This window comes from Carcharodon carcharias, chromosome 13 (assembly GCF_017639515.1).
Source record: "Carcharodon carcharias isolate sCarCar2 chromosome 13, sCarCar2.pri, whole genome shotgun sequence".
NCBI classification, from domain to species: Eukaryota; Metazoa; Chordata; class Chondrichthyes; order Lamniformes; family Lamnidae; genus Carcharodon; species Carcharodon carcharias.
The window spans coordinates 61,447,065-61,460,981 of NC_054479.1; the positions used below are offsets into that span (position 1 = coordinate 61,447,065).

At 43.0% G+C, this 13,917-nt stretch overlaps 1 protein-coding gene across 1 annotated transcript in view; it reads left to right on the forward strand.

Moving 5' to 3' along the window:
* Nucleotides 1-13,376, forward strand: part of LOC121286065 (solute carrier family 2, facilitated glucose transporter member 11-like) — a 46,068-nt gene extending 32,692 nt beyond the window's left edge. Inside the window, exons 11-18 of the mRNA XM_041203071.1 lie at nucleotides 848-977; nucleotides 2,270-2,418; nucleotides 3,217-3,404; nucleotides 4,644-4,754; nucleotides 4,867-4,968; nucleotides 5,432-5,507; nucleotides 9,655-9,782; nucleotides 13,152-13,376. Coding sequence (XP_041059005.1) covers nucleotides 848-977; nucleotides 2,270-2,418; nucleotides 3,217-3,404; nucleotides 4,644-4,754; nucleotides 4,867-4,968; nucleotides 5,432-5,507; nucleotides 9,655-9,782; nucleotides 13,152-13,376 — 1,109 coding nt within the window. The remainder of the gene's footprint in view (nucleotides 1-847; nucleotides 978-2,269; nucleotides 2,419-3,216; nucleotides 3,405-4,643; nucleotides 4,755-4,866; nucleotides 4,969-5,431; nucleotides 5,508-9,654; nucleotides 9,783-13,151) is intronic.
* The last annotated feature ends 541 nt before the right edge of the window (nucleotides 13,377-13,917 follow it).

A 13,917-nucleotide genomic window follows, 5' to 3' on the forward strand; every position in this document is an offset into this window, starting at 1 on the left:
CCTCCTTAGGTTGTTTTTCAAGATTTGCTGTAACGTTTTTGACAACAGCAGTTCAACTAGTTTGTCTCATGCTGTTTGGTGACTCCTGGCCCATGTGGGGTTGGCTGGGGGGAGGGGGGGCCGGAGTGAGACAGAAAACCCAACATAATACTGTTAAAAAGGAATCAAACCCTTGAGAAAAACAACATACATCCTCTGGTTCTTTAAACAAGAACTGTGGGGACATTTGAACGATGAGCTGGTCCATTTGACCAGAGAAATTCTTAATACTGTGAGTGATTTTTTTGTATCACATTCAGAAAGAAGGTGTGAGAAAGAGCCTTGTTGTAGCTGTGATAGAATGGGTTTGACAAAGCACTGAACAGCTGACTGTACCACTTGTTTATCAAATTGCTTCAATGTAATGTTGGGTTCCTGAGCCAAGCCACTGTTTAAATCCACAGTATTGTGCTTTTCGATTACAGTATTGTTTAAATCTTGCTAGTTTACAGCTCCACAAATGCACTGTCCAGGGTGCTGAATGACAACACCATCCACTTATTTACAGGCAGATGCCTCTTTCATTGTGCTGTTGGGTGCATTATTGATACTGTTGAGTGTGTTAAAAATGACTGTGCTGTTGAATGTGTTATTGATGGATAAGTTATTAATGACTGTAACCAAGATCACTGTGTTGCAAACTGGGATGTAGGTTAGAGAAGTGGGGATGCAGGCCAAGAAGACACCATGCAAATGAGACAAAACTATCTCCTGTACTTGGGGTTGGTTTGTAAAAATGGGCCATGAAGTGAGTGAGCTTTGCTTTGCTTTCGTCAGCTTAGTTTTTAAAAAATTCTGTTATTTGAAGGTATTGGCCTCAACGTTCACAGTATGTACCTAGGAGAGAGCGCACCAAAGGAACTGCGAGGTCTTGTGTCTTTGACCCGTGCAATGTTTGTTGCTTTTGGGAAATTCATTGGACAAGTGGTTGGACTCAGGTAAAACTCTCAATTTTTGTATGTACAAATATCCCCAGTACTTAGCTCCTGCTTCTTGTCAAGGGATAGCTTAAAGTTTAATGTTTCCTTAGCTCTCTTTAAATAAATTTTTTTTAAAAGTTCTTTGGAAGTGAATGACATTGGCATCATAACCCCAATGGAATTAACCAACTAACCTTAGTGATGTCTTATGTAGGCCTTGTGACTACCTCCCCATCTCCCTGTGTCTCTTCCCATCTCCCTGTGCCCCTAAAACAACCACAATCCTATCTGAAAGTGGACAATGTATTACAAATCCTAGATACAAATAACAACTTGCATTTATATAGCTCCTTTAATGTAGTTGAAAGTCCCAAGATGCTTCATGGCAGCATAATCAGGCAAAAAAAAAGATATTGAACCAAAGAAAGAGACGTTAGGACCAGTGACCAAAAGCTGGGTAAAAAAGTTAGATTTTAAGGAGCATCTTGTGAGGTGGAGGGCTTTCGGAAGAGAATTCCAGAGCTTAAGGCCTGAGAGCTGAAGGCACAGCCATCAATGGTAGTTGGGGATGCACAGGAAGCCAGAATTATCCTGATCACTGCCTCTAATGTTATGAATGTCCCTCCTGTCCACTGCCATAAAGCTCTTCCCCTGCCTCTGATAATGAGAATCCTCTCCTTAGCTCCAAAACCTGGACAGTTCCAACCCTGCTGATTGCTAATTAGGAATCGAGATGCAGGTAATTACTGATCAGAAAATAAAAATTAATACTGGGCTTGTGATCTCAATATTTACATTTGCATAGCATATGCAAATAAGCTTCAACCTTTCTGAAAATTCTGTTTATAAAATAATGGCTGAAAAGCAGTCAGTAATTTACTTAAATAAAAGCAAAATACTGCAAATTCTGGAAATCTGAAACAAAAACAGAAAATGCTGGAAAAACTCAGCAGGTTTAACAGCATCTGTGGAAAGGGAGTTAACGTTTCGAGTCTGTATGACTCTTCAGAGCTCATTTAATTTAAGTAATTTACTTCCTTAGTTTCTGATTGATAGTAGATATTTATGAAATATTAATAAGTATATAAATATATAAGCGAAGTACATTAACTGTATAGTGTGTAATATGTTTTCTACTAAAATTAATACATGTAGTTAAATAGTGTGCTAGCTGGGCCTGTCAATGATTCTTAATGGATGGCACTACTTTGGGTTACATGAGCACATATGTTACTGTGAATACTTAAGAGTGATGGCCAGTGTCTGGTGCTTTCTAACATCACTGTCTATCCATCTTTGTCATTCCTCAGGGAGATTTTAGGCACCGAGACAGCCTGGCCATTGCTGCTGGCCTTCAGCGGCCTGCCTGCCCTTATTCAGCTTGTTTTGCTGCCCTGGTTCCCAGAGAGCCCCAGATACCTCCTGATCGACAGGGGCAATAAGGTCCTATGCATTGATGGTGAGTGTAAGGGGGTTGAGTGATGGGGGAGGAGGGAATTAGATGCTTCACATGGGCTGGATTTAGTGAAAACAATTTTTGCAAAATAGTCAATTATCCCAATGGCAGGTTGGATGTTGGTGCTACAATTAAATAATTGAACACATTCTGTGACCACAAAACATGCACAGGATAAAACAGTGAAAGGCAGGGCTGGGTCTGAACCAGGCCATTTCCTCCCTTTTTTTAGAAAAACCATGAACTGTTGTGTAGCACTGTATTAGTAGCACCATCTTCTATTTCTGTGAGAACCCCATGCCATTCTGAGGAGCCTAAGGCACTTGACAAGATCCTTATCAGGCCAAATTTGACACTGAGCCACAAAAGAAGATATTTGGATCGCTGACAAAAGCTGGTCCAACAGGTTGGTTTTCAGGGGAGTCCTAAAGGAGGAAAGGGAGGTAGCAAGGTGGAAAATTTAGTGAGGGAACTCCAGAGCTGAAGGCATGGCTGCCAATGGCGCAATGTTGAAGATCAGAGGTACTCAAACTGGTCAGAATAGGAGTGTCGATAATTCAGATTGCTATAGGGTTGAAGGAGGATACAAAGGTCATGGAGGGATTTGACAACAAGGTCGAGAATTTTAAAATCAAGATTTTTCTTGACTGAATTAACTGAAATCAGGCAGATAAGTATTAGTCGGCACCTCACCCTTTTTCTGGGTTGGATTTATAAGCTAAGGCTTGTGAGGGGATGTTGGATTCCTGGTAAAGGCCCTCACCCCATAATAATTGCCTGCTTTTGTTTCTCACCCCACAGCGCTCCAGAGACTCTGGGGTCAGGGAGACTTTTTTGAGGAGGTCCAGGACATGGAGGCTGAACAGGCTGCGGCAAAGGGGGAACGAGTGAAGACCGCCCGGGAGCTGTTCCAAGACCGCTCAGTACGATGGCAGCTCATTACCAACATCATGTTGACTGTTGCCATGCAGCTGTGTGGTATCAATGCAGTGAGTAGAGGTGGTATTTAATTGTCAACTGACATTGAACTCAGTGCAGGAGACTGAATGAGAGACAATGGCTAACACATATCAGAAAGAGATTGAACTCGAGACAGTGAGAAGCAAGGGATGAATAAAGACAAATCTTCCAGTCTCCTGATCGTTGGAGACCGGACATACGACTGAGATGTATGTTGGGCCCCTATGGAAGCCCCGACGTGCAGACTTCCGTCGAATTGCTCGGAAAATTTCAACTTCCAATGGGCACTTGCTCCCCAGGACCATCCATGAATGTCTCCGACTCTGAGACACAGTAGGACTTCTAATGTACTTACCTGGATAGTTGCCTGGGTAATGTTAGACAGGTTAAAATCTAGTCTAACTTCTGGGTAACTACACAAGCCCCGCCCCCCCTAATCACACTCTGTAACTACCTTCATGACACACCCCTCAACTAATCTCCCAACCCTCCAACTATCCCTCAGACCAGACGACTACCCTCCCTACCTAAACTAACCAGATCTGACCTCATGACTTGACCCAATTATCCCATGACCTGACTACCCATTCACCCAACTATCCCCTGCCCACTTACCCATCTCACCCACCTAACTACCTCACCCACTAACCCCCATCACCCACCTACATCCTGCCCACTGATACACCTACCCAAATCACCCACCCACCTACCCCTACGCATTTACCCACCTACCCATTCACTAACATTCATTCACTGACATTCAGACTGGACACTTAAATTTATCGTAAGGCAGCTAGTGCCATAAAAAGGAGGCATGTCTTGTCTTTCCCCCGACTCTACGGCGATCCCATGGAGCTCTCCAAAGGATGCTGCACTGTGCATTTCTGGGACAGCCAGGTTTGGAAGACTCTGGTAGAAATGCAGAGCAACATTGGGTCAGGGAAATTTCCGGGTGTAGTGGGTGATTGCCAGTCCTCAGAAGATCCAGACCAGAGAGAACAGGTAGAAAAATAGAGGCACAAGGAGTTAGAAACAAGAAGGAGGCTTTCACAGACACACACACACACACAGAAAGCTAATGGACATGCAGAGACTGTGACAGGAGGAGAGATAACTGAGAGACAAAGGGAAAGACACAGATGGAGAAAGAGAGACAGAGAATGAGAGTTAAGACAGATGATTAAGGAAGATGATTAAAGCACACTGAATTTGTAGTCACACTGAAAAAGATATCAACTCTAAAGCTCACTTGGTTGTCTTTTTCCTAGATTTATTTCTACTCTTCTGAAGTGTTCCAGGAAGCTGGAATTCCTGATTGGACAATACCATATGTGGTGTTAGGGGCAGGCGCAACACTCCTCCTCACCTCAATGATTTCTGTAAGTGTCAGTCAGATTGGGAGGTTTTGGGGAGAGAGAACGGGCTTTGCACATTCTGTTTAAGCAGTATGTTTTACTAATGTTGCTGAAGTCCTTTTGTTGTTTTGAACAGGGATTTTTCATCGAACGAGATGGGAGAAAGGCCTTACTGTGGAAAGGATACAGCCTGATGACTCTGTGGGCAGCTCTCTTGTGCGTTACTCTGCCTCTGCAGGTGAGTGTTAGTGTCTGGAATCGAATCTAGAGGCTTGGGTGGTTTATATATATTTAGAATAACAGGTACTTGGGAGTAATTTAAAGGCTGGAATATAACCAGGGAGTTTGATGGGGTTTATATAAACAATATGGATCGCAGCACTTCCAGAAGGCGGCTCACCATCACCATCTCAAGGACAATTAAGGATGGGCAACAAATTCTGGTCTTGCCAGCGACGCCAACATCCCACGAAAGAATAAAAAAAAAATATTCAGGAGTTAATTACAGACTGGAATCTAATCGAGGCATTTGATGGTGGTGATATTCTGGCAGTTGTCCCTTTTGTTATGATTGTATGCTTAACATGTGACAGACTGACAGGTGCCAGGAATATTTATGATATTGGTACTAAGAGACGATCTTTCTGTGCTCTGGTATCCGTGTATAATATTCAATTCTCTATTAACCTCTTGTTTTCCAGCATCAGTTCACCTGGATGCCGCACTGCAGCATATTCCTCATCTTTGCCTATATCTTCAGCTATGGAATTGGTCCTGGTGAGTTCAGATACATTCACGGACCAACTATAGCACCAATATCCCACCAGAGTGAGATGGCTGGGGGAGTGATCACACCAGTGAGGTGGGGGGGCAATGTTCCACCAGAGTGAATTGGGTGCAGTGTCCCATCAGAGTGAGGGTGGTAGATGGGCAATGTCTCACCAGAGGGAGTTTGGGGGGGGGTAGTGTCTCACCAGAGTGAGGTGGTTGGGGGGAGCAGTGTCTCACCAGAGTGAAGGAGGTGAGTCATATAGATCTACAGCACAGAAAAAGGCCCTTCGGCCCATTGAGTCTGCGCTAGTCAAACAAGTACCTAACTATTCTAATCCCATTTTCCAGCACTAGGCCCATAGCCTTGTATGCCATGGCATCACAAGTGCATATCCAAATACTTCTTAAATGTTATGAGGATTTCTGCCTCTACCACCCTTTCAGGCAGTGAGTTCCAGATTCCCACCGCCCTCTGGGTGAAAAATTCTTCCTCACATCCCTTCTAAACCTCCTGCCCCTTAAATTTATGCCCCCGTGTTATTGATCCCTCCACCAAGGGGAAAAGTTCTTTCCTGTCTACCCTATCCATGCCCCTCATAATTTGATACACCTCAATCATGTTCCCCCTGAATCTCCTCTGCCCCAAGGAAAATTACCCCAGTCTATCCAATTTTTCCTCATAACTAAAACTCTCCAGCCCAGGCAACGTCCTGGTAAATTTTCTTTGTAGTCTCTCTAGTGCAATCACATCCTTCCTATAATGCGGATTCCAAAACTGCACGCAATACTCTAGTTGTGGCCTAACCAGCGTTTTATACAGTTCCAGCATAACCTCCCTGCTCTTATATTCTATGCCTCAGCTAATAAAGGCAAGTATCCCATATGCCTTCTTAACCACCTTATCTACCTGGCCCCCCTCTACCTGTCATGCACACCAAGGTCCCTCTGATCCTCGGTACTTCCCAGGGTCCTACCATTCATCGTGTATTCCCGTGCCTTGTTTGTCCTGCCTAAGTGCATCACCTTACACTTATCTGGATTAAATTCCATTTGCCTCTGACCAGCCTGTCTATATCCTCCTGTAATCTAAGGCTATCCTTCTCACTATTTACCACCCCACCAATTTTCGTGTCATCTGCGAACTTACTGATCAAACTCCTACATTCAAGTCTAACTCATTATACATACCACAAACAGCAAGGGACCCAACACCGATCCCTGTGGAACCCCACTGGACACAGGCATCCAATCACAAAAACACCCCTCGACCATCACCCTCTGCTTCCTGCCACTTAGTCAATTCTGGATCCAATTTGCCAAATTGCCTTGGATCCCATGGGCTCTTACCTTTGTTATCAGTCTCCCATGTGGGACCTTCTCAAAAGCCATGCTGAAATCCAAGTAGACTATGTCAAATGCATTGTCCTCATCTATGCACCTGGTCACCTCTTCGAAAAATTAAATCAAATTGGTCAAATAAATGATTTTCCTTTATCTTACCTGCCTATGTTTTTTTCATGCCCCCTTTTTGCTCTCCTAATTTCCTTTTTAAGTTCCCCCCTACACATTCTATACTCCTCTAGGGCTTCCGCTGTTTTGAGCCTTCGGTATCTGCCATAAGCCTCCCTTTTTCTCTTTATCCAATCCTGTATATCCCTTGACATCCAGGGTTCCCTGGATTTATTGGATTTTTAAGTTCTCCCCTACACATTCTATACTCCTCTGGGGCTTCCACTGTTTTGAGCCCTCAGTATCTGCCATAAGCCTCCCCTTAACAAAACTATGTTGACTGTCCTTGATTAATCCCTGCCTCTCCAAGTGTAGATTAATTCTGTCCCTCAGAATTGCTTCCAATAGTTTCCCCACCACTGAGGTTAGACTGACTGGCCTGTAGTTCCCTGGTTTATCCCTTCTTCCCTTCTTGAATAGCAGTTTTACATTGGCTGCCCTCCAGTCCTCTGGCACCTCTCCTGTGGCCAGAGAGGTATTGAAAATTATTGCCAGTGCCCCTACTATCTCCTCCCTTGCCTCACTCAACAGCCTGGTATACATTTCATCTCAGCCTGGAGGTTTATCTACTTTTAAGCCTGCGAGACCACTTAGAACCTCCTCCCTTTCTATGGTAATTTATTTAATTATATCACGGTCCTTCTGCCTGATTTCCATACCCACATCATCCCTCTCACTTATGAAAGCTGACACAAAGTATTCATTTGGAACCTTACCCACGTCTTCCAGCTCCACACACAAATTACCACTTTGGTCCTTAATGGGCCCTACTCTTTGCCTAGTTATCCTCTTACTCTTAATGTACTTGTAAAATAACTTTGGATTTTCCTTTATTTTACCTGCCAATGTTTTTTTCATGCCCCCTTTTTGCTCTCCTAATTTCCTTTTTGAGTTCCCCCCTGTATATTCTATACTCCTCTAGGGCTTCTGATGTTTTGAGTCCTCGGTATCTGCCATAAACCTCCCTTTTTCTCTTTATCCAATCCTGTATATCTCTCAACATCCAGGGTTCCCTGGATTTGTTGGTCCCACCCTTTATCTTTACTGAGATATGTTGGCCCTGTACTCTCCCTATTTCCATCTTGAATGAGTCCTACTGCTCTGACGCAGATTTACCTAAAACTAGCTGCCCCTAGTCCACTCTGGCCAAATCATATGTGATCTTATTAAAATCGGCCTTCCCCCAATTTAGAATTTTGATTTCTGGCCCATCCTTGTCCTCTTCCATAACAACCTTGAATCTATCGGAGTTATGATCACTATCTGCAAAATGTTCCCCCACTGATACTTCCATCACTTGCCTGGCTTCATTCCCTAAAATTAAGTCCAGGATTGCCCTCTCTCTTGTAGGACCTTCTATGTACTGGCTTAAAAAGCTCTCCTGGATGCATTTTAAGAATTCCGCTCCCTCTAAATCTATCACACTATGACTAACCCAGTTAATGTTGGGGAAGTTGAAATCCCCCACTATTACTACCCTATTATTTTTACACTTCTCTGAAATTTGCCTTCATATCTGCTCTTCTAGTTCTCTCTGACTGTTTGGGGGCTACAGTACTCCCAGCAATGTGATTGCTCCTTTTTTGTTTTTTAGTTCTACCCATATGGCTTCATTTGAGAAACCTTCTAAGATGTCATCCCTCCTTACTGGTGTAATTGATTCCTTGATCAATACTGCGATAGCCCCTCCTCTTTACCTCCTTCCCTGTCTTGTCTGAAAATATCCTGAAATATTGAGCGGCCAATCCTGCCCCTCTCTCAACCATGTCTCTGTGACAGCAATGATATCATACTTCCATGTATTAATTTGTGCCCTCAACTCATCTGCCTTATTCGTCAGACTCCTTGCATTAAAATAAATACCATCCAATCTTGCCAAACTCCCTTGTGCCTTAACTAGCCTATAATTTCTAACCCTTCCAACTTACTTGCTCTCTCTTCTAATTTTGGCTGTGCATCTCCCCTTGCTGAACCTCCTCTCAGGATCCCAGCCCCCTGCCAAGTTAGTTTAAATCCTCCCCAACAGCACTAGCAAACATCCCCGCAAGGATGTCAGTCTCATTCCGGTTCAGGTGCAACCCATCCACCTTGTACAGGTCCCACCGCCCCCAGAAACGGTCCCAATGTCCCAGACATCTAAAGCCCTCACTCCTACACCATCTCTCCAGCCACGCATTCACCTGGACTAACCTCCTATTTCTATGCTCACTAGCACAGTGCTGGGGGGAACAGTGTCTCACCAGAGTGAGGTGGGGGGGGAGACAACGTCCCACCAGAATGAGGTGGGGGAGGGGGCAGCAGTGTCCCGCCTGAATGAGGGTGGGGGGGGGGGAGAGGCAATGTCTCACCAGAGTGAGGTGGGGGGGAGCAGTGTCCCACTAGAGTGAGGTGGGGGGGGGGGGGGTGTGTGTGTGTGTGTGTGTGTGTGTGTGTGTGCAGTGTCGCACCGAATGAATCATAGTCATGAAGTCATAATGACACAGAAGAGTCCATTCTAGTGGGGGAGGAGAAAGGGAAGCGGTGAGGCATTGTCCCATCAAGATGTGGTGGGTGTTGGAGCTAGCCACTAGGATTATTTACTGAGCTGGACAATTTGTATACTGGGACATCTGATCTTACACTGAGAATGTGTTTGATTTTCCAGCGGGTGTGACTGCGATCATCCCCTTCGAAATCTTCACTCAGTCATACCGACCTGTTGCCTTTGTGATAAATGGCTCTTTCCAGTGGCTGGGCCTTGTCCTTCTGGGAATGATCTTCCCATTTATTGTGGTAAGTAAGGTCTAACCAGGAGACTGTTCAGTATAACATTCAATTGGAGAATTGTGAATAGGTTTCAGTGCCTGGTATGTAACAATACAAGGACAGGACTACTTTTGAGCCTGTGCCTTCATTCAGTTAGATCATGGCTGATCTGTATCTTAACTCCTCCTACAGACTTAATGCCCTATCCAGCAAAAATCTGTTACATAGAAGTATATCTTATTTAGAGCACATAAACAGCCCATTCAGCCCAACATCTTTATGCTGGTCTCACCCAAATCCTAACAGCATACCATTCTATTCCTTTCTCCTTCTGTTTATCTGACTTCCCCTTAAATGCACCTAATGCTATTTGCCTTAGCTCCTTCTCTATCAGATTACTGCTCAGTCTTCTCCCTTCTAGAGAAAAGAGTCCCAGCCTGTTCAGTCTTTTCCGGTAGGTCTAAACTCTCAGTTCTGGTATCATTCTAGTAAAATTTCTTTTGCACCTTCTCCAGTGCCTCTATGTCCTCTTTCATAATATGAAGACCAAAATTGTTCCCAGGACTCCAAGTATAGTCTAACCAAGGTTCTATAGAAGTTTGACATAATATATTTCTCAATTTTATTCCTCTATAAATTAACCCCAGTGTGTTTTTTTATGGCCTTATTAACCTGCGTATCTACTGTTAGTGACCCTTGTATAGGTATCCCCATGTTCTCTATTCCTCGACCCTATTTGAACATTTATTTTCCAAAGACTACATGGCCTTCACATTCTTTCCATTAAAATGCATTGCCTCATAGTAATCTATTCTGAAGTTCATCCACCAATGTCACACCCATTCTGCAAGTTTATTAATGTCTTCCGGTATTTTGGTGCACTCCTCCTCTGTAATAACTACACCCCTTAATTTGGTGTCATTGGCAAAGTTTGAAATTGTACTTTTCATTTTTGATGGTTAAATCACTTATGTAAATAGTGAACAATGGTGGTTCCAGCATTTAATCACCGTAAACACCTCAATTAGATGACCCCTTATATTCAATACTCAAAGGAACACCGCTTAGCACCTTCTGACAGCCTTTGTAACTAACTTTAACCTTTACTCATTGCTCTCTCTTTTGTAGCCAGCGTGATGTCCATTCTGATATTTGTCCCCGACTCTACATACTCTGATCTTGGTCATGAGATTTCTATGTGCTACCTTACTGAAGACCTTTTGAAAATCCAAATATATGATGTCTATTATATTACCCTTATTTACACTCTCTATTACTTCTTCAAAGAATTCAATGAGGTTCGTCAACCGTGACCTCTTTTAAAATCTGTGCAAGCTATTCCATTATATTTTTAGTTTCTGGATGTCCATTACGTCTCTGTCCATTGTCTTTCCTACCACTGAAGTTAAGTTAATTGGTCTATAGTCTGCTGGATTTGTTTTATTTCTCATTTTAAATTTAGGAATCACATTATTTGTCCTTCAGTTCTCTGGCACTGTTCTGTGATTCCCTTTCCTAATTAATATTAACATCTATATAATTAATGCCTCTGCGATCTCTTCCCTGATTTCTTTTAATACGTGTGGATGTAACACAACCACCTCCGGGTTTTTATCCTCTCTAAGTTTGATCAATTTATCAATTATCGCCCCCTTTCTATCTTAAATGTCCTATTTTTTCTGGATCTCTTATTCTAATGTCATCCTTACCATGCCCATCAAGCCTGGTCTTTCAATTGTCCCAGCAGCCACAGATTTTTGGGAGACAGATTTCCAGATTCCCATGACCCTTTATGTGAAGAGGTAGTTCCTGACAATATCCCTAGAGATTCTAATTCTAAATTTAAGGTTCTGTTCCATTGTTCTGGACTCCATCCCTCGCACCCCCCTCCCTCCCTGCAGAGGAAATACTTTTTTTCTCTACCAATCTTTTAAATAATTTAATCACTGTAAACAGTTCAATTAGATCATCTATAACCTTCAATACTCAAGGTAATAAAAGCCATCGTCAATGTAACAGTTCCTCATGATTTAACCCTTTTTGTCCTGGTACCTTGAGAATTACATTACTTCATTGGAAAAGAATTCATGGTGTAAAGTTTTGGATCATATTTTTAAAAAAAATGACCAAAAGCATAGAAATATCAAAGAATCTGTTTTTTTAAAAGTACTCTCTGCTTTTATTAACTCACCTCAGCTCAATGTTAGCCCTATAACTTTTGGGTCAGAAGATTGAGGGTTCAGGCCCCACTCCATTGACTTGGAAACTAGGATCTTGGAATCTCACACCCCAGTGCAGTACTGAGGGTGTGCTGCACTGTTGGAGGTGCCATCTTTTGGATGAGATGTCAGAATGAAACCCCATCTGCCTTTTTGGGTCAATGAATATACAAACATACGTACCAGAATCTTCAGGTTGGCGAATGGGCCTCGCTCACCGACACGTAAAATGACACGCAGTGACGTCGGGTGTGGGTCCCGATGTCACTGTGCGTCATTCCGATCTTCAGCTGGGCGGGCACCCATTGGAGTTGGCTGTGTGCCCGCCGAACTGTCAAAGGCCTATTAAAGCCATTTAAATTCCAATTGAAATAATTAACTGAGCCACCCGTCCAACCTTAAGGTTGGCGGGCAAGCGAAGAGCCCAGGCGGCCTTCACGTTTGTCATGAAACTTCATCCATGGGCAGGATGAGGTTTCATGAAGGTTTTAAAACATTAATAGAAATTTTTAATAACATTCATAGACATGTCCCAGCTCATGTGATGAGGGGACTTGTCTTTAAATTTTTTTTCCTTTATGAAAATTTTTAAAAATCAAAGTAATTTCCCTGAGGCAGCTCTGTCAGGGAGATTTTTGCACTCTTTCATGCGCATGCGCGAAAGAGCGCAGGCCCTGAGTCGGCTTCTAACATTTTCCCTGTGACAGATGTTAGGCTAACTGGCCTGTAGTTTCCTGCTTTCTGTCTCCCTCCCTTTTTGAACAAAGGAATTAATTTGCTATTTTCCAATCTAATGTAAAAGAAGATGTGGCACTAATCAAGGATTTAGAAGATCTCCTGACAATATTCATCCTCTTGGCAGTATAAAGAACAGATTAGCCAGTCGTTCATTGATTTTTGTCTTTGCTGTGTACAAAACGGTTGCCATTTCAAATGCTGCATTTCAAAGTAATTCATTTGTAGATGAATTCCTTTGAGGTATTTCTGAAAGATGTGGTATGATGTTAATTACATATGTGTCTTTACTGAGAGATGTATTGTATAGATACAAATTTTGGTTTAAGTAACAATGAGGAAAGTAACCATGATGACCAGAGATGGGGGTGAGTTTGTGTATTTACCATGCGACATTCCAGTCACCCTGCCTGACCCTGTCCTCTCTTTCTTTCTTTGCCAGGAAGGACTGGGCCCATTCTGCTTCCTAATCTTCCTGGGCGACTGCTTGATCATTGCAGTGTTTGTCTTCATCATTCTGCCGGAAACAAAAGGAAAAACCATTCTGGAAATCAATGAGGAGTTTCGGAAAATAAACCGGAAGAGGATGGGAGGTAGCTCTGTGGCAGTTCGCAGTAAAATCCCACAGCGCGATCCAGAGATCTTTGTCATTGCTACCAGACTATAATGGGTTAAAGAGATAAACATTGTGATGGATCTGGTCGTCAGTGGGGAGCTGGAGAAGGAGATAAAGCATCACTGCCCTGTGCACTCTGACCTCAGCATTTTTTGCAGATTGCATTTCCAATCAGTCAGCGAAACAGCTCTCACCATGGGAACTCTCTCGACAACTGGAAGCGATTAAGAACCAGGCACAGAGGTTCTGAGTGATGGATTTGTTATATTTTTGAAGAGTTAGCCCAAAACAACTAGTGGCTTTAAATGGTTTTATTGCTCTAGCACCTTGCCGGATAATGTTTGTGTGTTCATTTCACTCTTTAACTTATTTTCAATGCAATTAACGATGTGTCTTACTAGCTTCAAACTGAAGGAACCCACTGTTAAAACAGTACAAAGAAAGTGTCTTTCACAACTTCAGGACATCTCAAAGTGCCGTAGGAGGTATTAAACGGTCTGTCCATCATGTAACCAGTAAGATTGGTGAGCTGCAGGCACAAATTGCTACATGGGATTACGACGTGGTTGCAATATAACAGAAGCCAAGGAAT